The sequence below is a fragment of the Prinia subflava genome, chromosome 2, assembly GCF_021018805.1.
Source record: "Prinia subflava isolate CZ2003 ecotype Zambia chromosome 2, Cam_Psub_1.2, whole genome shotgun sequence".
NCBI lineage: Eukaryota > Metazoa > Chordata > Aves > Passeriformes > Cisticolidae > Prinia > Prinia subflava.
In genome coordinates, this window is record NC_086248.1 from 23,666,319 (window position 1) to 23,692,696 (window position 26,378).

Consider the following 26,378-nt stretch of genomic DNA (forward strand, 5'->3'; position numbering starts at 1 on the left):
TGAGTGAGATAAGTCATCCAATAAGACAAACAACATAAGCTTAACTGAGAGTAAGAGGAATGACCTCTTCAGGTCTAAGATCAGGAGCATTGAATAGACTCTTATTTACTACACTGTGAGATGTTTTGATATTTTGCAGATCCTAAAGAAAGTAGTCACCTGTCAATATCAAGTTAGAGGAAAAATGTTTATTATGTTTCAGTAAGATCAGTTTTATTTATGTGTTAACTTTTGAGAAATCTTACCTCTGGGTCCAAGCCAAACATCAAAGTAACTATTGATTGTTTTATCCATAAGTTCCATTCTACAACCTACTGAAATAGAAAGAAAAGGAGAAAGTTAGTTCTTCCACTCAGGAAAATAGTTTAACCATCTGAACACATTCTGTTAGGGTTAACAAAGAACATACTAGTATGCAAAAATTCCAGCAAACATAACGGATTTTCTCAGCATATATTAAGTACATAAAGCTTATTCTAGTCTCAGAGAGTCATTGGTATATGAGCTACATTTCCCACTGAAGTACTTAATCGTAAATGCACAGAAGCTTAAAATAATGAGTTCAGATTAATATGAAATTCTTTCTAATTCTGTATTTTTACACGCAAATAAAAGCTGGCATCTTGAAAGATCCATCAATGAGGAGGAGTATTGGACTTTGAGAAAGCCAGCAACATTGAATTTTTTTCAGATAAAGACTATGAAGCTATATTAACAAAGATTCTCAAATAACTAGTAAGGCTAGCTAGAGAGGAGGAGGGAATGAGGAAAAAAGTAAAAACTGGCTCTGCTATCACCTGCAGATAGGTGACTGATTACAGCTCTGATTAACAGCCCATAAAACCAAGAGATCAACAGTCACCGAGTGACAGAGAGGGCTGCAGAGTCCAGGGAAAAAACACAGCATCTCATGGCATGAACATCTCCAGTTCCAGAAACTGCTTACTGGTAAGACATGTGCAGATAACATTCACCCGACATCAGCAGAGTGATTCAAATGTCATCTGTCAGCTCCTCAGGTGGCCACTATTTATCCGTAGCACCTGGTCTGTACATGAAGGCACCCACGCTGTGGTACCTTGCTATGGTTAAAGTGGGAAAGAAGCAGCAACACTGTCCATGTGCACAACTGTGCACAAAGCTGTTCTCAAGAAAAGAGGAACTAATTTTCTTCTTGATTAAGAAAAAACAAAAGAATCCCAACCTTTCCAATTTCCTCTTTTCTATCCAAAACTGTACTGTACTTTCACTAATAAAATTTTATCTACTTCTATTAGAATAGTTTTCACTTTGTGGTGTTTCTCCTTTCCTAAAATACTAATATTAACAATTTTTAGCTACGAGAAAATAACGTAAGCAACACAAGCTGTCATTATACCCACAGCAGCGATTACACAAGCTTTTATGTAGTTGCTAAAAAAAAAGTTAGTATCTTATAAAGAAATATCTCTCTTCCACCTGTGAAAATCCCATCTCTAGGGGATTTCTGATGTATGCAAGTTAAATTAATCATATATCTTCTGGTTTTAGACCGCTGGGACTGAATCCTCAATTTCATCCAGGTCCAATAGGAAACGCCAAGCAGGATCCAAATTACACTTTCTCTTCAGTCCCAAGTGGGACTGGAGCCAGTGCTGGAAGGCTTCAGGGGCTTTGACTTCCCATGGGACCAAGCAAGTTCAAGGGGCTTAGGTCATGCATTTCCATTCTGTGGTCTTCTAAATCAGCCCACATCCCTTCTACTGTAGGGCCCCAGGCAGGAGGCCAAAAGGTTCTCTGAGGACTTCTGCCTGCACCACACACTGTTCCCTGCAGGGCTCTCAGGGACACACACAAGAGACTTTCCCTTCTGTGTCATACTGCTTGGGACTATAGAAAGCCACAGAAACATCACTGGAATCTACTCACCAGGCACAAACAAAAGGGCTTCATCAAAAGAACCAGAAGTGTTAAAAGTATTTTGCAGCCCTAATTCATACTGGTTTTATTTTCTGACTTAAGAAGCCCAGCCCAGCCCAAGTAAGCAAACACTTCAAAAGAAAGTGCACTTTTGGGATTACGTCACCTCACCAGCTATGGTACTGTGAGCACTTGTGTGAATGGCCACAGCACTGGCACTCTGGTGTCCCAGGAATAAGGAAATATAACTTGTGTCACCAGAAGCATGAACATCAGGAAGGCTGTGAGAAATAAGTATATAATTACAAGGAGAAAAAAATATACTCAGAGAAAGAACCCTTTTTTGTTATCCCATCTTTTTTTAAAATTTGTCAGCTATTAAGTATGGCCACGAAACCCACTATCTGGCGGGTGATTCATTTTGTTGTTCGAGATCCCCATTTAATGAATTTGTTGCTATTTTGATCCAGAACTAATTGGTCTAGTTATGCAGCACTGCATCAGCCAATAATCTGCATCTGACTTCAGCCTCTCTTCTCACAAGGCAAAGGCTTCAGATGGCAGAGGCTGGTACAAAACCAAAGGTTTGTTATACTAAAATATACAAAAAAGCTCAATCCAGAACTGACTTGCTACATACAATGCTACATTTACTAACACTAAAAATGCACATATGTCAATGACACAACTAAGAAACCAGAAACATACTCTGCCTAGCTATAGTAAAGACAAGAAATGTAAGTCCACACAAAGCCCTCCATAAAACTGGAAGAAAAACTCACTCCCCAAGAGGACTCTGCAGAGGTCTCAGCTTTTTTGGGCTGGTACCCCCAAGGCGGCTTTTTGTGCCAGTATTATCAGACAGCAGATTGTAAAAGACATAGCAAAGGAAAAACTACTCCTGGTGTCGATTTCCAAAATTTGCAGAAAAAGAAATTGTTTCAAAAGGAACTCATTTGTGTAACAGAAAAACAGAAGGAAACAATCTGCTTTTGTTCCAGAGGGGGTCATGTGAAAATGCATCAAGTCTCCTGCCAACAGCCACACAACATTAAACACTGCTTCAACAGCAGCAACTACAAGGGTTCTTTTTAAATTAGAATAGTTTCCCAATTCAGAGAAACATCGACTCCCAGAAAAATTAAACCAGTGGCCATTTGAAACACTGTGATCGGCATATTTCCTAATACTGATAGCAAGCAAATTCTGCAGCTCACCGTATACACGAGCAGATCAGCAGTAATACTCCTTTACCTACAAGTCATCCCAGAGCATGGCTCACTATTCACAGAATCATGGTTTGGTTCGGAAGAGACCTTTAAAGCTTATCTAGTCCAACTACCCCAGCATCTTCCACTCAAAATGCTCAGCACCTCATCCAACCTTGAAAGCTTTCGTGCATGGGGCATCTACCACCTCTATGACCAACCTGTTCCAGTGTTTCAATGCCCTCACTGAAAAAACTTCTTCCTTACATCTAGTCTAAATCTGCCTTCTTTTAGTTCAAGACCAATGCCCCTTGACCTAACACTACATTCTCTATTAAAAAGTTTGTACCTATTTTCCTTGTAGGCCCCTTTAGGTACTGGAATGCCACAGTAAGATCTCCCTGGAGCCTTCTCTTTTCCAGGCTGAGCAGCCCTGACTCTCTCAGCCTGTCTCCATAGGTAAGAAGTGCTCCAGCCCTCTAATCTCCTCTAGATCCACTCTAATATGTCCATGTCTTTCCTGTGTCTTTCCTTTCCCCCCAGAGTGGGGTCTCACCAGAGTGGAGGGGCAGAATCCCTTCACTCATCCTACTGGCCAGACTGCTTTTGATGCAGCCCAGGACTCAATTGGCTTTCTGGGTTGCAAGTGCATATTGCCAGCTCTCCTCTACCAGCACCCCCAAGTCCTTCTTAGCAGGACTCCTCAATCCCTTCACCCCACAAACCTACTGATAATTGTAGACTTCCCCAGCTACAGGACCTTACACCTGGCCTTGTTGAACCTCATGTGGCTCCCAAGGCTCACTTTTTGAGCCTGTCCAGGTCTCTTTGGATGGCACCCCAGGCAAGTCAACCACACCACTCAGCTAGGTGTTGGTGGCAAACTTGCTGAGGGTGCACTCGATCCCACTGTCCATGTCCCTGATGGAGACATTAAACAGTACAGGCCCCACTACAGACCCCTGACGGACACCACTCTGTCCATCAGGACTCTGAGTCGCTGACCACTACCCCCTGGATGTGGTCACCCAACCAATTCCTTTTCCAGTGAACAATCCACCCATCAAATTCATATGTCTCCAATTTAGAGAGAAAGATGTTGTGGGGGACTGTGTCAAAGGCCTTGTAGAAAATGACTGACAACATCCATAGCTTATTCAGTACTTACAGTCAGAAAAAAAAAAGACCCAACTAGGCCAGACAATGTTTTTTAAAACACGTACCTCTATACACATCAGTTATTTTTTCCTAACCTGCCTTTCTACAACGGAAGAAGAAATCATCCTCTCTACCACCAAATTTTACCAGTGCAGTAAGGCACCTGACCAGGGCAAACTGGATCAGAGTCTGAAAGCACTCAGGCTTACAATCTAGAAGACATTTCAATCCTTCAAGTCCAAATATCTAATCCAGAAAAACCCCCCCAAAAACCTTTAAACAAACAAAATTACTGAACTTTAATTCTGCAACACAAATGTAACAAAGGGTAAATTTGCACCTTGTCCCAACAAGATCGAGCAACATCATTAAAGTACTACTTTTTCAATAATCCTCTGGATTTTGACAGGTTTTTTTGGACATCCACAGATCATCTTGCATCCTGGGTTCATTTCTGGCACTATGAGCTGAGACAAACACCATGCACCAGGAGCCACCCAAATATTTGGGCAGAAGATGTGAAGCTCTGCCCTACTGCTCAGTCTAGGTATGGATAGTCCCAGTGCTTCTTGGTGTGACAATCAGAAACACAGTTGAAAGCCTACAAAGAAACATGCTTTTCTTGTAGAATGCATTTTAAAAAATTATTTATAGCAAGTGTTTCATACAGGCTACCAGCATTGACAGCCTGCTCTTCTAATGCACACAACTGCCCTCTAAGGAAATGGCTACTCCATACTGGAGGATTTCAACCAGCTTCTGCCCTTCAAAGGAAATTCTCTCCTATGCTTTCCACAGAAAATGCATTCTAGAGGATTTATGCTGAAGTAATTTAAAAATTCTTCATCATATGTTGATGGAGTTTCTTGATTTTCTTCTTGGAATAACTTTCCAGGTGTAAAGATGATACAAAAAATATAAAGGTTTGCTTTCTGTCCCATGGCACGCTTTTTAAGCAAATCAAGCAGTAGCAAAAAACCCGTTTTAAGCTAAAAGCTCAAAGCACTGGGAGCCTGCTCCCTTTCAAAAGGATCCTCCAGCTCTCACCCTGCTGTTAAAGAACCCCCTGAAACAGATCCCAGTTTTCACAGCTAAGTTCCTGAACCTGAGTTCCAATAAAAATCCCAAAATAGGCATCTAAATAATTGTTCTGGCTTCTGAGAGAAATGTGCTGTCAGGCCTGGCTGCTCAGCCTTCTTGGAAAACAGCCACTTTCTCTGTTCTTAAATTAGGACTTCGAAGCCTAAATTTAGGCTCTTGCTTTTGGAAATCTTGATTTGTGTCTTCTCTTTTAAGCAATGTTTCCCAGTCCCTGCCACTGCAAAGGTGACTCCTTTTTTTCCTCCTCCAAAAGTACAAACTATCCCTCCTCCAAATAGCAGTGATCACACTGCTGTTTGCTTTTGTAGATGTACTGGAATGGAAAACACTCGGCTGCTTGAGGACTGGAAGACAGCACTGATAATCAAAGCTGTCAACCATTTTCTGTCCACTTGTCAAAGCTGCCCAGTTTCTCCTTTATATTCCCCAAGCCTTAACTGCCCCTTGAATGCGTTCCCTTGGCCTTTCAACTTCCTGACAACTCCAGATCACCCTTTCCTTCCCTTTCTGAATACCCTCTTAGGTCCCAACCATGCTTAAGGTTAGCAACAAACTATAGTCCATACTGATCTGAAAGTGTGGGTATATTTATTTCATGGGAAACCAGGTAAAGCTGTGCATTTTGCACTTTAGTCTTGTTAAAACACAAGAAGCTATTTTAAAACTTTATTTTGCATCTCTGCCTTTAGCAATACGATTCAGATTTTTGGCCCCCTTGCAGCAGCAGCAAACCTCCAGCCTGCTGCTGACACATCAGGACCTACAGTGCTGAGCTTTCACACTCCCCAGCAGCACCAGCATAAGGAAGTTTAGAAATAAATCATTTGTATAAAATTCAGGGAAGTGTAACAAATGTGGGACAAAGGAGAGAAGCTAGTTTCAAACAGTTTAACTTCAGTGGGATTTCAAACCATTTGAAAATGCATGGGGTAACGGAAGACTTTGGGCAGGGGTATATATAGGGGGTAATATAAAGGAGAAGTAATGTTATGAAGTTATATATAAATATATATATGTAATTTCATAACATTACTTCTCCTGTCATTCCATTCCCTCAAATCCTAAGTTACCTTATTACATAAACAGGAGATGTGGTAATACAGCATTTTATAGAACAGAAATAAATACAAGAAAGGATACTGCAAAACAGAATAACTAACGGCAGAATGACTAACTCAGTACACAATACCTCATGAAATCAGAATCCAATGATCTTCAGATAGGTTAAGAGAAATAATAGGTCCTTACAATTTTATTTACACTTTCAGCAGATCTAAAATAGCTCAAATTGGGATCCGACTGTCCTAGGATTAGAACACTCACACAAAATTCATCCCCTTGCACTCAACAGCTCTTGATATGGCATGGGATGACCTCAGACAGGGGGAAAACACCAAGGGTGATAGCCAAGCAGGAAGAGCAGGTTGGAAGCAAGCACACAAACACCCCCAATGGAAGTACTAAGAATCAGAGGAAAATGGTTCATGACTGCATCTACATGCCAGAAAGATGCATCCAGCATCCACCTACAAACAAGGACATTTCATGCTGCAAAGCCCCCCACCAGGCAGCAGCAGATCTGGCATCACTCAGAACTATGGTCTTCACAAGAGCAGGCATTTTCCTGGACTAAAATGTTCAAGGGGGCATATCCTGTACCTGAACACTGTGCCCACATACCAGCACTGTGGTACCAGAAACCTCCTCACCACTGCCAGCTTACAGCCCGGTGCTGTGAGAGCAGTACCGTCAAGACTGAAGGAGCATTTACAGAAATAAAATGTGGAGGAAGAAAAGGCAAAGCACACAGGTTTATTTCAACTGCTGTAATCATAACATACAGCAATGACACTGCAGAGAACTTTTGCCTAGGGTTTAAGAACTGCTGCCTTTTTTTATAAATTGAAACAGAAGAGAGTACCTGTAGCAAACTAGGTTAGATGGAAACAGGGAGAATACGTACATGCCACAAGAGCAACAAGTTGACTTTTTGTAAGGAAAGCGAAGCCAAAGCACAGCGTTTGCTAGACAGCTTTGCTCCAAAGCCCCCCTGCCCAAGCACTATGGGCAGTGTTTATTACCAGCTATCCTTCAAATATGAACCTCCAGCTTTTTTACAAAAGCAGTGCTGATACTGCAATTGGGAAAACAAGGGAACTTGGGGGTCCTGGTCGATGACAAGTTGAATATGGATGAGCAGGGCCCTGGCAGCCAGAAGCACCAACCCTGTCCTCCACAGTGGGGACTGTTCCGCTCTGCTCTGCACTGGGGCAGCCTCACCTCGAGTGCTGGAGGCAGTTTTGGGTGCCACACTATAAAAAAGATATTTTAGCTATTAGACAGCATCCAAAGGAGGACAACAAAGATAATGAAGGGCCTTGAGAGGAAGCTGTATGAGGAGTGGCTGAGGTCACTTGGTCTATTCAGCTGAGAGGAGACCTCACTGCAGTTACAGCTTCTCTCGAGGGGAAGAGGAGGGGCAGGCACTGATCTCTCCCCTGTGGTGACCAGTGAGAACCTGAGGGAATGGCCTGAAATTGTGCCAGGGAAGGTTTAGGTTGGATATTAGAAAAAGGTTCTTCCCCCAGAGGGTTGCTGGGCACTGGAACAGGCTCCCCAGGGAAGTGGTCACAGCACCAGCCTGACAGAGTTCGAGAAGTGTTTGGAATGCTCTCAGGCACACGGTGTGACTTTTGGGGATGGTCCTGTGCAGGGTCCAGGAGTTGAACTTTGTGATCCTTATGGGTCCGTCTCACCTCAGCTTATTCTGTGATAACACAGCTAGCTGCAGCTGACAATGGAAAATTAGCCTCAGGAGGCCTAGGAAGCTAGAGAGAGTTGAGAAGGTGAAGGGTAAAAACCTAAGTCCAGAGCTCCATAAGGATTTTACCTTTCATTTCTGGACTAATTTCTTTTATTCAAAAGCCACCTGCAAGAAAGTCTGAAAAATTTTTCTCTCCTTTAATAATGGGATTCCTGTAATCTGTCTGTGTACTTCACTCAAATCAACTTTATACTTCCACAGGAGAAAAATAAAGTTACAGTCCCCAAAGCCTATTTTAATGAGCCTTCTTGGTCAAAACGTTGCATTTTCTAACAACATAACCAATGAGACTACAGCCAGTAGGACCAAGGATTGAGAAGTGCAGCTTTGCATGACCACTACATTCAAGAGCACTGTGTACTCAAGACAGGCTCCATAAGTAAGCTTCAATTTAGCCTTTCTTTAAATGCCCATGCCTTATAATTGCATAATAAAATTTAAAAAGCATGAAGTAGGAGAAAAAAGATTGACAATGGGACTGTCCCTCCACATGTCCCTCATTTCCTCCAACACCCTGCAGCTGCAGCTGAACACCAAGAACTTTTGTCATCCACCTGCCCACTCCTCCTGCCAAAATCTGCACCGAGCTCTGAACCCAGGGGATATCTCAAGAATAAACCTCGAAATATGGAGGTATATAAGTTGGGTTACTTCCTTTCCTTTTAGTAACCTGACAGATGAAAGTTTGCATCTAATCTATAAAAGTACTTAAAATTCTCCTGCACATGTGAAACACTGTACAATGCAAAAAATGGCTGTGTGCAGTTATCCTGTAAACAAGGTTTAGCTATAAAAAGGTTATCTCAGGTTCACATGCTGACTAGATACATCAATAAAAAGTGGAGGAATTAGAAGACCATGAAACCTGAGCGTGACAGTCACAAAGGTAATGCTACACCATGCAAATCTGACTTGTACAGGATAGGAGTGCACATAAAACCTGAATTAAGATGCCCTGCTAAGATGTGAAACTACAACCCTTGTGTTCAGGTGGGTAACTGACACCTTTCGGAGGACCACTTGTGTTTTGGAAACCAGATCACACTGAAAAAGCACACAAGCAAGTCACCCTTAGGCAAGTGTATGTTAAGTATTTATTTGTGTGCTTACACTATTTCCAATTCTTGTGGGGTTGTACCTGGAGTGCTGTGGGAGAAGTGAAATTCTCTGGTAAGCCCTAGCACACAAAATTACATGCAATACACTGAAGTAGTTACATTCCTCAATACAAGTTAATTTCTATACTTGTACCTCAAAGAAGAAAGGATGCATACTGGCATTATAAATGCATCCCAGTGCTTGCCTTGCTGCCGTTTCTTTATACAGTCAGCCATGCTTTGAGAAGTCAATCTTAAAACTTTTCTGTGCTCTGGCTGTATGCCTGTGAGACCCTGTGTGGCTGCAGCTGTACCAGTACTTGGTGCCCTCATTTTAAGATGCTGAACGTCATGCCAGCCTGTACCATCATACATAAGTAAACAGTACTAACAGAGATCAGGCCAGTATGAATGACAGCTGGCTTTAAATAGAAAGGACAAAAAAAAAAATCCTCCTTTCCCCACCATTCTGAGAATTAAACGAAGAAAAAAGATTACTCTCAGTACAAATGTTATGCCATGGCACTGTGCTGCTGAGGACAGATCCCTAGCCACTATGTGCCCTGTTAAACTCCTTGCCTTCAAAACAGCACAAAAAAACCCAAACCCAATACCAAAACAAACACAAAAAACCAAACCAAACCAAAAACAACAACAACAACAACAGCAACAAAAACACAAAAAACACACAAACAAAAAACCAAAAAAAACCCCAAAACAAAAAAACCCACAAAAACAAACAAACAAACAAAAAAACACCACCAAAAAAAAACCCCAAAACCACCAAACCAACCAACCAACCAACCAAACAAGTTCATTATTTAGAAAATCAACTACCTTTAAGGCTAACTGCCTTTCTCAAGGATCAAGGTGCTAATGCTATAGAAAGCAAGTTTTTGACCTTGTTCCTGCCCAAGATGCACAAGGAGTACTAAAAGTGAAGACTACATGTCCCACCACAGGGACAGAAATCAAAGAGCCAGGAGATTTCTTACAGATGCATTTGTCAGATCATTCCCCACACCTTTCCCTTCTTGTGCAACACTTTGCACATTGGTAAATTGTTATTATCACGCAGCCAGCTGATGGCATTTCTGTTAGAGAAGCTCAGGGCTGAACAGGTTGGTGAGTCCTGAGGAGCTGAACATCCTTGCCTGCATGTCAAACCAACTTCTGCTGACAATGAGCAAGTTTTGGGGTACCAAATCATTGCTGTAACAAAGGCCTGTGAAAAGAGGACTGACTCCTGCAGTAGTTAGAAAAGAGAGCATTGCTACCTGCACATTTCCTTTGTTTGATTTGGGCAGCACTTTCTGAAAAGTTACTTCATCAAAAACCCTTCTCCAGGAGGCAAGTGCTGCGGTTTCTTATATTTTATTATTTGTTTTAAGGGTAGAAAGACCAGCCAATCAATTAAAAGGAAATTCTGTAATTTTACAGCTGTGTGTGATCTTATCACCTATTCTTTCTATGAACTTTAAATAGACTACTGGAGGAAAAAGCTCCACATATCTGGCAACTTCCAAGAAGTTTTCTGCAAGCTCATAATATAAAGGCTTCAGCTACCTGCAGAAGTCATGCAGGGAATTCCAGGAAAGTAAGTGCATTTCCTCCAAAGTTTAGCCACTCTTTTCTTTCAATAAGAGGTATCAAATTCTTGGTGCAGTGAAAACCCTGCTGCCATTAAAATCTGTTCCAAGGAAGAACACAGCTAAATGGAACCCTCAGCTCCAGCATGCAGAAGGTTTTGCTACATTTGCTTCCTACTTTCACAACACTGGAGGAACATCAGCATCGTAACTTGATGTAATATATCTGCTTTAAATACAGGGACAAAGCAATATCCACTGATACAGCAGGCAACAGGTTTCCTTCCCAATCCTGCAGCTATCCCATTCTCTGCAGGGCCTCAGTCCCCTGGAAAAGGGGGCACCAGACATGCCTCCTCTGCCTCGCTGTGTATGCAATGCCTCAAACATCTTCAGCAGCTTCCTCGTTCCTAAAGATAAGCATCTGCATCCATCCAGTTGTGATGCCAGCTCATGCCCATCAGCAACCCTCTGGCTCAGTCTCATATCACCTGATCCTTGCTTTAGCTTCTCCATTCAGCCTGGTCCACTCTATTACCACAACCACATAACCTGCTATATAGCCATACCCAGGGACTGTGCAGTAACAAGGAACTGAAGAACAGCTTTGACACTGCTGCAAGGCTGCTTTCATTCCTTCCCCACTCTCCACCCTGCCTGGGTGGAAGGAACCTGGAAAAACTTAGGTAGCCCCAAAGAAACCAACCAAGCAAGAAGATCAGCTTTCAGCTGGGTCCATCCCACTGCTGATTTACTGCAGGAGAAGCAACAGCATGACACAGACATGTGGGTGATGAAGAAGTCCTGCATGGCTGAAGATGAGCAAAGCCATCACATTACACCCAGCAAGGAATCATAGCAAAAAGAAAGGCAAATGAAACAGACAAAATGGAAGATGTAAAATATCTAATGCGGAACTCTAAAATGCTATTAAGAGGAGGGCAAAATAAAATGCATTGCACAATCATCATTTTACATATAAGAATGATTCTAGTGAAAAGTACAAATTTGCAGGAAAAAGAAAGCACAAAATAACAAAAGGTCATACAGGGTATGTCATGCAGAGCTAACTTAGAAGATTTCTTAAATAAAATTGTCTCAGCATGAACTGACAGATTATTGCACTGTAAAAAGCAAACAACTAGGAAAAAACCCAACCTTGATATGTTCAAACTATGAAAGAGGCAGGCTTTAGGATGTGTTAGCCTGTTTCTATCTTGAAAACTGCAGGACTAAGGATGGTCTCAAGGCAGGTCAGGTAAGGGAAGGGGGAAAAAGTTAACCATCAAGAGACCAAATGCATGAAGAACCAACAAAATGTTTCTTTCAAGAAAAGGCAACTCTAATGTTTTATTCAATCTAAATACAGCTAAAGTATTCCAACAGAACCAGTGCTAATTAAAATAAATACACAGAATAAGATTAAAATAAAAAGCTAAGCAGACAGTGAATATGAGCAAAACCTCTTGCTATACCCTGGCCAGCCTACAAATGAGGGCCTTGAGGGGAATAATCTCCTTTAATTCTCAGCCTTATATGTTATACTGTAGGAAACACGTTATGCTGTAAGAAACAACATTACTAGAGATTTGAGACACATCTTGAACACAGTAGTCCAAGACTAAATTTCAGTGGGAAGTTTAACTTTCTGGTAATACCAAATATTTTTTGCTTGATGCCCAAAGCTTATAATAAATTTGTTAGATGAGAAAATCACATTACTATGCAATTAGTGATTTACACATAGGAAACAATGCTGACTGCAGCAAAGTGAAAACCTAACTTACTGAGTGTATTTTATAAGTGCTCATATTCTACCAGAAGTGAAATGACAGAATCAAGTGGTGTTTCATCAGCAACACTTGTAAAGCAACTCTTTAAACTCTGGGCAAATGACATGCTCTTCAGCCTCCATATTAAGACTCTGCACATTAATTATAAAAATGTCAATATATTAAAAGTTCTGCAAGTAAACCCTGTACATTCTGAGTGTACCTCTTTCATACATGTTTTGTACAGATTGTGGGGATACAGAAAAATGCTTCAGGCAATTAAATTGCTTATTCATGTCACCAACTCTCTGAAAGTCTTCCACTCTGGAATCTCACCACCACATCTCTATTTTTACTGTATGCTAAAAGCAAAACATGTTTTTGTGCAAAAAACTCTTTCATTAAGCAATTTTTCAAGCATCAAAACACCATTCCCATAGTTGCAGGTTATTTTTCCACAATATTTTTATCTCTGTGTAATACAAGCCCTCCACATAGATGTGTCATCTCTAAACTGAACAGCAGCAATAGGACCCTTCAATTAAACAGACCAGTTATTCTCAACCAGGGAGTTAAATGCTCAAGTTCATATCCCCACACTGGAACTGGCATGTGGTGGAGGAATAAGGATAGGGGGAAAAAATTAAAAGCTATCAAAAAAACTTTGTTAATATTCTACTCTCGTGTTAATGACTGACGGCTAAGGTGGGAATTTGGTAAGGATCTTAGAAGAGCAATGATGCTGTGAGGATGTGCCAGAACCACCAATGGCTGATTAGAGCTTCACTGGTTCTGTGCAAAACCCAGCCTTGCTCCTCTGTTCTGCAAAACAACCTTTTAGGGTGTTGACTGAGTAAGATTTTAAAAAGCAAAGACTGAAAAACAGATACAGACAGACATAGCAAAGTATGAAAAGGTGCAGCAACAAAAAAGTAAGGAGAGCGGTGGAAAACGACATAACTTCTATGCTAGGGCTCCTCACACATGCAGTTGGCCACGCAGTCACTGCAGGTTCAAAGATGGTTATCTCCTTCCAAGGCCATGCATCTCTCCTTTGAAGGCAACACAACACTAAAGGATGTAAATAAAACACTCCAAGAGGATTGTTTTTCATACACTGTAAAGCGTAGTTAAAACCTGGCAACATTACTGTGTTCTCCCAGAGAAACATCTGTTTCTCATCCCTCAGGACGCAAAACTGTAGTTTAACAGCTTCCTAAATGTGTATTTTAGGACACAAAGTCAACCCCACAGATGCTCAGAAAACTGCACTGTGCTATCTGCAACCTCTACCTGAGCTGATGCATTGTTTGAGCCTGAAGCGTGTTGTAAAACCAAGAAGCATTCAGTCTGCACAACTGGAAATTCATCATAGCTCTGCAATTGTTCAACTAGAGTTTAAATTTGAGTCTCTGATCTAAACAAGCCCAGCACTGAATTTAGAAAGTATGAGACAATTAAGACAGACTTTAAAAAAGGAGAAACATTTGAAAACAACATTAGCAGTCCCTTCCTGCACCATAATGCAACCACTTAGCAGTGGTGATAGAACAAGAAATCAATACAAAGAAGTTCCAAAGGATATTATTTTTATTCTGCAAGGCATGACCAGATTTGCAGCCTGCTTTTGTGTGCTTCAAAGAGAGATGATGATGGTTTAGAAAGGGCTAAAAAAAGAATAAAGAACTTAAAGGTTCTGGGAACCTGTCAAGTAAAAGTGGAGAAATGGGTATGGACTCTGGAAAATTACTTTGGAACCTAATGAAAGCTGCAAAACCAGAGGACAGAGTGTCATGGTTTGACTCTAGCTGGTAAATAACACCCCACAGCTGCTTGCTCACCCCTCTGCAGACCTGGTAGAATAGGGGAGAGAATCAGAAAAAGGTAAAGCCTTTTCTGGTAAAGCCTAAAGAACAGTTTAGTGAATGAACTAAAATTAACAATTACAATAACAACAATAATGAAAAAGGAGATAACAAGAAGAGAAAGGGAGAAATAAAACCCAAGAAAGTGATGCACAATACAATTGCTCACCACTCACAGACCAATGCCCAGCCCATCCCTGAATAGCAATCAGAGCCTCCCAGCCAACTTCCCTCAGTTTACACACTGACCATGACATTCTGCAGTGTGGAATGTCCCTTTGGCCAGTTTGGGTCAGCTGTCCTCATTGTGCTGACTCCCAGCTTCTTATGCACCTGCTCCCTGGCAGAGCATGGAACACTGAGAAGTCCTTGATTTAAAGTACATTCTGCTCACCAACAATTCAAACATCAGTGTGTTATCAACATTATTCTCATACTAAGCCCAAAACACAGCACTGTACCAACTACTGAGAAGAAAATTATTCCAGATGAAACCAGGACACAGAGCTCTTACTATGTGAACTCACGTGACAAATGGTCTGACACCATCAACTCTAAAAATGACTCACAGCCATGCACAATTTTTACCTGTAAGAATGTGGAGGCAGCAGCAACAACTGATGCATTAACAGGGCAATGACCTACACTGGAAACACAGAGGCCTTTCCTTGATTACCTGTACTACTATTATTTTACTCCTTATTTTTAACTGAACAAACGCAGTACTCCTTATTGACTTGCTCAGTGACATCTCTCTCAATTGCTGTGTAAGGATGTGCCACCTTGTATTGCTGGTGTTCCCTCATACTTGTGCTCTCCTCTACTTACACATTACACTGTGTTTTAAGCTCTTGCAGGTGGTGATGGAGACTTTCATATTAAAACTTCCCAGCCCATGTTGAGTCTAGTGGCTGGGGCCTGGCAAACCCCTCTGACAGCCAGAGCAAACAAGAGGCTGCAGAGGCAACCGTGGTCTAAGCTGCACCTTCTGGGTGGCAAACAAGTCAGAATTAAAAAAAATAGGAAAATACCTACTCAAATCTTTTGAAAGAGGCTTTTCTGCTTTGGCATGTTACAGAGGCAGAGAAAAAAATGCATAAGTAACCAGGCCTGCTGGACTGATAGCTTACTTTCTGTCACTATATCACATACATTAATAAAAAAAGAACATTCTGCACCCTGTTGTACAAACGCAGGCCTTTCCCCTATTAAAGAGGCTTTATGCATGCACAAAGTCATGCTCACAAGATTAATGCAAACCTTAACAACATGCCAAAAGGCCACAGTACACCAAGTGAATCAAAGGATAAATGTATGATGCAAGGGATAAACGCATGACCCTAATTTAGGACAACCAGCTGAGCTTGCACCAGTTCACAGGGTCTGTGATCAGCTAAGAGCAAACTCTCCACATTTGTACTGCAGAACAGAAAGGAACCACCAAACCACAATCAGACATTCACCGTAAGCATCTGCCCTGCAATCCACAGAAGAAGCACGTACATAAAATGCAACTTTCACTGTGCTCCTCAAAGCCAAATGCAGATTTGTGTGCCTGTCCCAACAGTGGCCTGCAGCTACCACACAGCCCTTCCTCAAGAGCATGCACGCAGCCATGTGGATGCACTGACCCCACCGATGGTTTCCGACACAGGCCACCCCAAGTAACACAACATTTGAACTTCAACATGCAAAAAGGTTTCTCAAGTTTCTTTTCCTAAAGGGCAGGGTGATGTTAAACATTAAAGAATGTCATCCTTCTAACCAGTTAAAGGATTAATTATTGTTATTTAAGTCAAAGGTTCTCCCTACTGTTTGGCAAGGAGATGATTCTCAAATGATGATTTGAAACACTACTGTTTTTAAAAGTAACCCAAGAGCAGGAAATATTGCTTCAGGAAAAGGTTAACTGAAGCTTTCTGATTCAATTATGTGCATAGAAATAGCATATCTAAAGGGAAGCCTACATAGATTAAGGTATAAAGGCCTCTAGTTTCCCAAATCTTCACTGTCTCAAGTGAACCCAAACCTGAGGACATGGGATCAGCTCAGGGACTAGGCCTCTACATTCAGACCATGTTGACAATGATTCTGCAATGGCAAATGTAAGAGTAGATTTTTTTTATTCAAGCTTCAAGATCTCTATTTAAATATAGGTGTCATGGTTTTAACTCAGCAGAGGAGCTGCTCCTCCACAAATGTGTGGTCTGCTCCAAACCTTATCTGTATGGCATCTAAAGGAAGAAGGCATTTTCCCACAACTAGCATTTGCTACTCCTTAGTCAACACGGGCACAGCAGAAATACAGCTTTGACCCAAAATGCTTCCCAGCAAAAATTGAGGGAGAAAAAAGAAGAAAAAAGGCAAACTTGCCTTCTAATGAATTAACTTGCTAAACATATGAGGTGTATTCGGTTTAATAAACTAAACGACATTATTCTACAAATTAATACTTGTTAGTTTTTGTCTAACCCTGCTAACATCCTTAAGATGACACCAACAGAAACTCCCACTGGCATACAGGAAAGCTGGAGTGTTACCTGAAATCAAGACTACATCCTTTTTGAAATCAAGTACATGTGTTACAGCAGAGAGCCTGAACATAGGAAGAAAGCAATTACCCTCCAGTCACCGCAAAGACAGCTGGCAAGAAGAGAAACAGTTTTCTCAAGGTCAAGAGGGAGAGGAGTGCTTCCAAGTGATAACAGAAGAACAGCCACTTTGTTCGAATCACTGACCCAGAGACTCAAAGAGGAGGGTTATGTAGGGATCAAAGTGCAGGGCACAATTTGAAAATGCAGGAAAAAAGGCTCATTCCACATTTGCTGTGTTGCACAAGCAAGTTTTATCTCCTTTAAATGTTAGGGCAACTCAGCATATTTAGGCACTGCCCAAAGCATATCATTTGGCAGGCAAATGTTTGATATGAAGTTTTGACATAGCGGTCAATTAAATACAGACAACTCTGGCTTAAATACAAGTTCATGAAATGTCTGTATATTTCTACCTGCCCAGTACACCATCGGTCATTAACAAAGCTATCATTAATGAAGCACAACCTCTACAGTTAATAAAGGTTTAATAAGGGCATGAAAAATACCCAGTTGCAATGAGATGCCATGGCCACGTCAACTCACAGCACTGAGCTCAGCATAAGTAGCATGATTCATTTGTTCATGGAGAAGTGACAATTGCGCTTAACAGTGTGCATTTTTTGTAAAATCTGTACACCTGTAAGGAGGCTTATTCCTGTTTCACAAGAGTCAACTATTTCACCAAGAAAATTAAATAATTCTCCAAAGCATCCGATACAGCAGGAAAGCATTTACTAACCACATACTTCAGACAAGTTTGCTCTTGTGCTCTTATTTACCCTGTAAGATGATGTGTTCTAAATGCCAAAACACAAACAGAGAAACCAAGGCAATAAATTTCAGGAGATTAATTTCAATAAATAGATATAAGGAGACCCAATACATACACAGTCGACAGCTACCTACAAGTTACTCCCATAATAAGATTGAAGGCAGCATTTATTTGATTTGTCAATCAAAAAAATCAATTCATGTCACTGTTTGCATTACCTTCATCAAACAAAGATCTAACTGCCGTTCGGTCAGATGATGGGGACAGGTTTTGGTGCCCTCAGAAACTCAGATATAAATCACTTCTGCCAATCAGCACTAAGGAACTGCAGGGATGTCAGCCTAAGCAATGCCCTCTTCACTGTATTGCTGCAATACCAAATTTAAACAGCCTTAGGAAAGGTCACAGCGAAGCAATCTGACCTGGAAAAAAGTTTTTAAAAAGACCAACTTCTACGTAATTCATTGATTATGCTTTTCATTTGTCCTTGTGTGTTCTTCTATTTAAGAGAAAAAACATTTTCAAAGTTAGTATGCACAAAGTGCAGGAATCTCTGCATTTTTAACACATTTAAGAATCACAAAACAAATTAGCAACTACATTACAAAGATTATTGTCAGTTTTGTGAAGTGTCTGGATGCACATGGGGAAGTGTGCTCTGACTGTCATGCAGAAAGCATCAATTTCTTCAGTTTATGATATAGCAAAACAGCTTTGAAAAGCTTATGCTGCAGCCTGGAAGAATGTAATTTTGTACATTGTAAAAAACAAGAAAACAAAAGCATTACTGCAAGAGCTGAGACCAACAGCCTGCATGGTATTCCTATGTCTAAACAGTTTTAGAGATCTCACCCCCATACAACTAATTCAGAACACGGTAATGACAGAAGGTGACAGAAGGGGATTGACATTAAGAGGACAAAATGAATGAGTTGTTATGCAGGCAGGGTTAAAGTAAACAGCATAATTACCTATACTGCCTTCACGCCCTAAAGGAAGAGCTGCCAAATCTAAGTGGAGCTTTTGGAGCTGTGAAGAGCCAACACTTTGCTTGCATCCATCCTAAGACAGCAGGAATAGAACAACATGCCAAGAAAGAACAGGTACAGGTATTTCTGGCTGTGCTCTCCAGCAATGAAAGAGCACCTCTGCCTCTCTAAGTTCAAAGTCAGAGAACAAAACCTCCAAGTCCTGAACAAAAAAAAAAAAACCCAACACACCACCAAGAGCCCATTCACTCCAAAGGGCTTTCTCAGTCCAGATGAGCCTTCCTGGCATGAGCTGTCACAGGGAACGACTCCGCACAGCACAGGCACTCTGGCTTCCTGCCGCCGTGCTGGGAACCCAGACACAGAGAGCTGTCACCCACCATGGGGGCAGCAGGGTGACACCCGACATGGCACTGAGCCCACCTCCCACCCAGGCACTGCTCCGGACCACCACACTGCTCCTGCCCTGCCTGCCGGGCAGGCAGCAGCGAGAATGAACGCTCACTGGGGACACCCTTTTAGCACTAGGTCCAAGAGGGTCAGAGGGACAACAGCACACAGAGGCATGACACTATTTTAACATGGCACTGTAGGCAACCGCTGCTTCTCTCCCTAATTTTTTTCTCAGGTGGGACACAGACAGCATTAACTGGGAGATTTGCTTTGTCTGCCACCGAGCGAGGGTTGCTGAGACCACCAGAAGAAGGCAGGAGACAAGTATTTTAACCTTGTGCTTCGTCTGGGTGTCTTTTTTTTCCTAGCTCAGCAGAAACAGAAGCTTTTGATGTTGCAGTGTTTACTGCTCCAAAAACGAAGAAGGTAAAGGAATGAGGTCAGCTCAGTACTTGAGAGCATTTAACGAATTAGCAACTGAATGTCATTTATGAGGAACATGCCTGCAAAGGGGCAGCTCTGGATCAAGCTCAGCACTGGCCTCTCCATCTGTGGCTGCTGGACTTGAGCACCAGGTCAGCCTGAAATCCTAAAATATTGTCAGTTCCACCATCATTCCCAAAAATCTGAATCTTCAAACATGTTTTCAAAAATCTGCTCCTAGCAAGTTGCAAAAGAAAGTACAATTAAAGGAACTGTCCAAAGGCCTGATGGATCTACAATAATATTTCAAATTTACTTTTTTTTTTTTGTTCTGTTAACTTATCGTCTCTAAGTTAATTCCTCTTATAAACAACACAAAAGGGAAAGAAGAGATTAGACTAGAGAATTCAAAATATTTTATTTCAATTCTGGCTGTACTAAAGACAAAGAATGGAACAAGAAGAATTCATGCTGAGAAATTTAAGAACAACATCAACTTACTAAAAATACTGCAATAAGTAAACCCAGAGACTGGTCAGACGGCATATAAACTCAATATCATTAAGGACACTATATTTAAGTACCAAATATCATGAGTTTTAATCAAAGATAGTCCATCTGATCAGCTGCTGCTAGGTAAAAGGCACTAACTCACAAAGTGCAGCTGTCTTTTAAAAAGCAGCATGAAGCACACAGACCATCAGGCAGAACTTTGCCAGCTTGCAAGACAAAGCCACACTGCATATTCATTTCACTGCTGCTCTCCCTGGTTGCATTTGAATGCTAAAATACAGGAGACTTAAGTCAGAACACATGACAAATTCACGTAGCTACTTATGAATAAAAAACACAAAGATCTTCCAGCATGCATTATAAATGTAATGTGTGCCTTGCACGAAATTTAGTAAAGTCAAGCAAAATCCTGGCATGTCTTTTAGTGCTCTTGACCAGTATCAGCTGGCAAAAGCATCCCAGAGGGCAAATCCATGCTGAACTTCGGCAACTCAGCACAGCGGTCCTTTTCATTTGCTCATAAATTCACATAAAGCTGGGATCTCCACCCAGCTGACCCCAGTCATCTACAGGTACCTCAAGTTTCAAGTAAAATCCTCCCTCTGTGTGCAAGTACAGCTAACCCTAGCAAGAATACATGCGTTGGCTACTTGCTGCTTTGAAAGCAGACCATGTCTAGTGCACCAGAAACACATGAATACTTATATTAAACTCCAGCTTTTATTGCTAAACAGCTTCAGACGATCACGTGTGCCACAGGCTGACTCTCCCCGACACGGCTTCAGCTGCTGTTAGCAGCGGTGAGCCTGCACCAGGACTTATCTCCAGCTACGGAGTATTTTAACAGCACAGGAAAATCTCTGGCTGCGACTGCACCGAAGGAGCGAGGAGGGCTTAGAGTGAAACACACCGCAAAACTCCTCAGCGTTATTCACAAACTCTTATTTCATCCAAATAAATCCCTCCCTCTACGCTAGCAGCTTAATACTGGTGCAGCAGCACCATTAGCCCGCATCTACAAACACTTCGCAGCCGCCAAGCCTCCACCCAGCCGCGGCCAGCGCCGATAATTCCACCGGCGGTTTACGGCGGGCCCGAGGCTGCCCGCTCCCGGCAGCGAGCTGCCGTGCCAGAGATAACCTCACCCTGGAAGCAACCTGGCCCAAAACTCCCGCGAAAGGCTGTGCCGCCACGGGAGACGCCTCAGCCTCCTCTAGTTTCAGCTGCAGGGCGTGTTTCCATTTGCACAGAGCGGCTTTGGAGACTTCCTGATGGGAAGCATCCCAACTGCAGCCATGCCCCTGCCTTGTTTTCCCTTGCCATCGCTAGGAGCCGGCTGAGCCCTTTGCTGGAGTTTTCTGTCACAGCCACGAGAACTCTGCCATGGCACCGAATCCCACAGCATGAGAGATCACCCGAAGCACTGAGAATACAAATGAGCCTCACGGAGCACTGCCGCTCAGCCGCGGCTGGGACACGGCGCGGGCAGGGCAGCGGCTGCCCGAGGGAGGAACGCCTCTGACAAGGCTGCCAAGAGCCCTCCTTGCTGAGCAAGCCAAGGTGCTACTATTCCTGCCCAGGTCTGCAAAACTGACCTTTTGTCTGCAGACTCACAGCACAGATCGATACCGGAAAGCTCTCTGGAGTGGGATCCTCAGATGCTGCATCCCTGGGAATCAGGGGAAAGGAATGAGGGCAGAAAAGCAACAAACGCAGGCAGAGAAGGAGAAAAACACAACTACCCAAGGCAATACCTCACACAACCCCGGGCACTGCTTCTAATGCTGCTGGTGCCCGAGGGCTTCCAGGAGATGAAGAGATAAAAGGAAAGTCATAAAGTTTTTACGAAAGTCCCTGCACAGGCATCTGACACACTGACACATTTCTATCGTTTGCCCTTCCTTTTCCTCTCATTTCCTAAGGCATGTACTCCTTAAACATCTAGGCTTTAAAACGGCCTGGCCCCTTTCAGAAGCACTGCACATCTCCAGGGCGCTGGTTTAACGGGGGTCAGCCCTGTCCCACACACAGACCCGGGAACTGCCGTACCAGCGGCTCCAGTTCTAAAACAGAAAGGCGGTCAGGGGGGCTGGGCAAGAGCTCAGGGAAGAAGGAGAAGTAACAGCCTTCCCTTCTGAGGCCGACAGCCCTTCCGCTGACACCCTGCCTCTCCGCCGGGCAGCTCCCCCGGTCGGCAGCAGCCGCCTAAGCGGGGCCGGGCTGGCGGGATGCACACCCCACACACCCGCCACGGCGGAAAAACACGCATCGGGGTTTCTGTGTGGAGCCCTTCGCGAGCTCCCCGGGAAGGCAGCTACGGCCGAGGATGGGGGCTGAGGTGCGGGGTCGCCTCCCTTCCTGCCCCTGTGATTTCACCCCACCCCGTGCCCCGCACGGCGGAAGGCGCTGCCGCCGCCCGGGATGCAGTATCCATGGCAATGCGGGATTGCATCATGCTCTTGACTAAACTGCACCGGGAAAAAGACGCTCCCGGCGAGAGCCCCGTCCCTTCCGCCGCCCCGTCCCCTCCCTTCCCCGGCCGGCCTGCCCGCCACTGCCGTCCCCGGCCGCAGCCCCGCCGCTCCCCGCCGGGCGCCAAGCCTCCGCTCCGCGCACCGCCAGCGCTGCCGCCGCACTTGTTGCGCGCCCCGCGGAACGGCGCCGCCCGCCCGCCCTAGTCCCCGTCCCCCTTGTCCTCCGCATCCCTCTCTGGGCCCGGGCGGCCGCGCCGCATCCCGTCTCCGGGTGGGGAGCCCCGGGCGCTGCGCTCCCTCCGGGCCGGGAACGCGGCCCTACCTGGCGGCGGCGGCGGCGGCGCTGGGGGCGGCGGGCGGCACCGGCCGGTCTGTCCCGCTGCGAGCCGCGGGGCGGGGCCGAGGGGCGGGCGCGGGGCGGCGGGCCCCGCCCCCCGCCGGCCGTGGGCTGACGGTGACGTCACAGTGGTGCGGGGGGCTCACGGGCGGCGGCGGAGGGGCGCTATGACGTCACGGAGGCAGAGAGCCAATGGGGCGGCTCGGGAGCGGCTCGTGAGGGGCTCCCGCCGGCCGGGCTCGCGGCCGCCGCGTCCAACAGGTCCCGGGCGGGCCGAGGAGCGGAGAGCAGAGAGCGGCTCCTCGGCCCTCAGCACGGGCCACGGCAGCGGGGGCCCTGTGAAAAACAATATGGGACCGTGTAATTAAAGACTGTCGTAATGAGATGAGCCGCGGGCCTACATTAAAGGTCCCGGGCAAATGTAGTTGATGTTTCCTGTGTTTCGAAGTAACGGGCTTTGCAACGTGAAAGCATTTTTGACTGTAAGTTCTGGCTGCAATTATGTAGGTAGTATTATAAGTCGGTTGTATAACAAAACCGCTGGTTTTGTGTAATTTCCATGCATACGCTGAGCCGGTCCCCACAGTGTCAGATGTCTGAGGAAGGAATCTCAAAGCACCCTCTTTGGCTCCTTTCCAATGGCAGGGATGCTCAGCAGAGGAGGAAAAGTTCTGTCCATGCTCTCCAGACACTTCATTATCTCCCCGAGGTCCTCACGGGGTAACAGTGAGGGTGCCGTGTTGTTCGTATGGCAAACAAGAAGAAACCAGTTAGTTTCTTTCTCTCTCATGTATCCCCTCCTAATGGAAGATGACCTTTTAATTTTTCCCCCTCCCTAAGAGTTTGTTCCATCTCTTCATTAATTAAATGAAAATGCTACATAAATAAAGAGCAGCTTTGCTTTGCAAAGGAGGGGAGTCAAGCAGCAATTTGCATGGGTTTTATTCCAGATCACGTATCTCTATGGGAAGCAGTTAGCAATTTTAGAAAGCTGGAGTAAGAAGGGTTTCCTAGAGCTTTCCCTCAGCTATAGAAGACAGATGGTTGGGTAAAGCCATCAAAAGTGGCTATGCCAACCCAACATCAGTCCCTTCTCCTGGACCATTTCCACAGCCATTCACCATGGCCCATGTCCATGGCCACTTATCTGAAGCAATGTATTGCAACCTCACCTGATTGAAGCTGGGTGTGCAAACAGCCCCCAGAGGTGATAGTCAAGAAGAGGTCCCAGGAGGGCCAACCCTGTCTTGGGGTGCATCAGGCACAGCATCATCAGCTGGTCAAAGGAGGTGATTGCCCCACTGTGCTCTGCACTGGGGTGGCCTCACCTCAAGTCCTGTGAGCTATTTTGGTCACCACAATATAGGAAGGACATTAAGCTATTTGAGGATGTCAGAAGGAGGGCCACGAGGATGTGAAGGGCCTTGAGGGGAACCCGTATGAGGAGCAGCTGAGGTCACTTGGTCTGTTCAGCCTGGAGGAGACTGAGGGGAGACTTCATTGTGCTTTTCAACATCGTTGAAAAGGAACAGGCACTGATCACTCTTGTGACCAGAGGCAGGATTGGAGAAAATGTCATGGAGCTGATTCAGGGGAGGTTTAGGGTGAATATCAGGAAAGAGGTTCTTCACCCAGAGGGTGCTCGGGCACTGGAACAGGCTCCCCAGGGAAGTGGTCACAGCACCAGCCTGACAGAGCTCAAGAAGCGTTTGGACAATGCTCTTGGGAACACGGTGTGACTCTTGGGGTGGCCTATGCAGGATCAGGAGTTGGACTCAATGGCCCTGAGGGGTCCCTCCAACTCAGCATATACTATAATTCTATGATTCTGTGATTCTATGATTCTATGATTCTATGACTCTATGAGTACAATAATGCAGATTGTTTCCCAATGGGATCAGAAATTATGTTCCTTAAGGTCTTTCTGGCATAAGACAAAATCTCTCACTAAAGTAAACACTGAGGCTATGCCACTGTTCTTTAGTCTTATTTCATTTATTAGAGTAAGATGTTAGGAATGCTATTCAGTTAATGTTGAAGGGTTTTTTTCCTCTTTTTGTTTTAAAGCTCAGATCTTCATTTCCCTCATGGACCAAACCCTTGCCTATGTGTTTTACCATTTTGGAAAAAAACCCCAAACCCTACAAAAACCAGCACAACTGTCAGGTGAGTGTGCCTTTCTGAGGAGCCTTCGCCCAAATTTGTGTTTTGGATGTTTCTGAGGCATTCCTTCCTTTTTGTGAGAAGTCAAGCCATCTTAATTGAATAAGGCACAAGTCCCATTTTTTCTCACTGGAGCCAAAATGTGCTGAGCTCACTGAAACATGACCAGCATTAGGTCTTTTCACATCTTTCACACTTTATTTAAAGCACTTTTCAGCATGCTTTAAATAAAATTCCTTCCCACTAGGCGTACACATTTGTTTCCATGGTTTATTGATGAGAGATGATTGCACTGAGTGTTACTTTCACAGCCAAAACAGCTTTCTAAATCTGGAAGGTGCTTAAATAATTAAGACTCAATCTGGCTGTTTAAAAATAAAAAATAGAACTCGAGATGCAGGAAGGGATGGAGCAGGGCACAGGGAGTGTAGCTGGGGAGTGAGTAGCACCCTGTGCAGGAAGGGGATGTGCTGCTTCCTGGTCCCCATGCTGCATACCAAAGGCAGGGAATGTGTGCCCCAAGCCCACCAGAGGCTGGCAAATACCTGCTGTGCCTCTCTTCTCTGTGGAGCTTGCCTTTCTTGATTGGTGGTGGGGTCTTAATGAGTATGCCCAGGGTGCCAAGTAAGTGGCTTTGGAGAAGAAAGACAACAGCTGATAGAGGAAACTGTGAGGCTGGGGGGGTGAGATTTTGGGTTTGCCAGCCTGGCTGCAGTGTGAGACTCCCAGATTGCCAGCTGGTTTGCTGGTTTATCCCTCTCCTGGTCTTTCCAAACACTCATGCTGTTATCAGTCGGAGAACAAGAGCAAGGTCACAGCATGGGAAAGGTCATTTCAGAATTATCCATTTGGGAGAACTAAGCAAACAATGCCAAATGTTTTGGCACTAAATGTTTGGCATTTAATAGGGGTAGGAGCTGGGCATTGTCAATCTGGGCTGCAGATGTACTGAGTCCCAGTATCATCCTCATCTTCTTGGAGCATCTGCAGGTTTGTCAGGAGTGAAGACTTTACCATTGACCTCTCCACCAGCACTGATGAAATTCCTGCTGGTATGTTTGCTCAGGAGGGGCTTCAAAGACCTTGTTATCAGCATGGAATCAACAAGGCTGGAGTTCAGAGAAGGGCAAATTAAACATTATTCAGGATTTAGACAGAAGGATTGCTAGGGCTGATGTAAAATAAGGTATACCTTGCATATAATTTT

The 26,378-nt window shown here is 44.1% G+C and overlaps 1 protein-coding gene across 4 annotated transcripts in view; it reads right to left on the minus strand.

Moving 5' to 3' along the window:
* The window catches only part of ELOVL5 (ELOVL fatty acid elongase 5), a 40,313-nt gene extending 17,213 nt beyond the window's left edge, over positions 1 to 23,100 (minus strand). The window contains exons 1-3 of one of the 4 annotated variants that reach the window (XM_063389372.1): positions 22,994 to 23,071; positions 21,793 to 21,866; positions 246 to 314 (exon numbers count right to left, since the gene is read on the minus strand). In XM_063389372.1, coding sequence (XP_063245442.1) covers positions 246 to 303 — 58 coding nt within the window. In that variant the 5' untranslated portion in view covers positions 304 to 314; positions 21,793 to 21,866; positions 22,994 to 23,071. Of the gene's footprint in view, positions 1 to 245; positions 315 to 21,792; positions 21,867 to 22,993 lie in introns of all 4 variants that reach the window. The other 3 variants (XM_063389373.1, XM_063389371.1, XM_063389374.1) reach the window with 3 other exon arrangements.
* Positions 23,101 to 26,378: the final 3,278 nt, after the last annotated feature.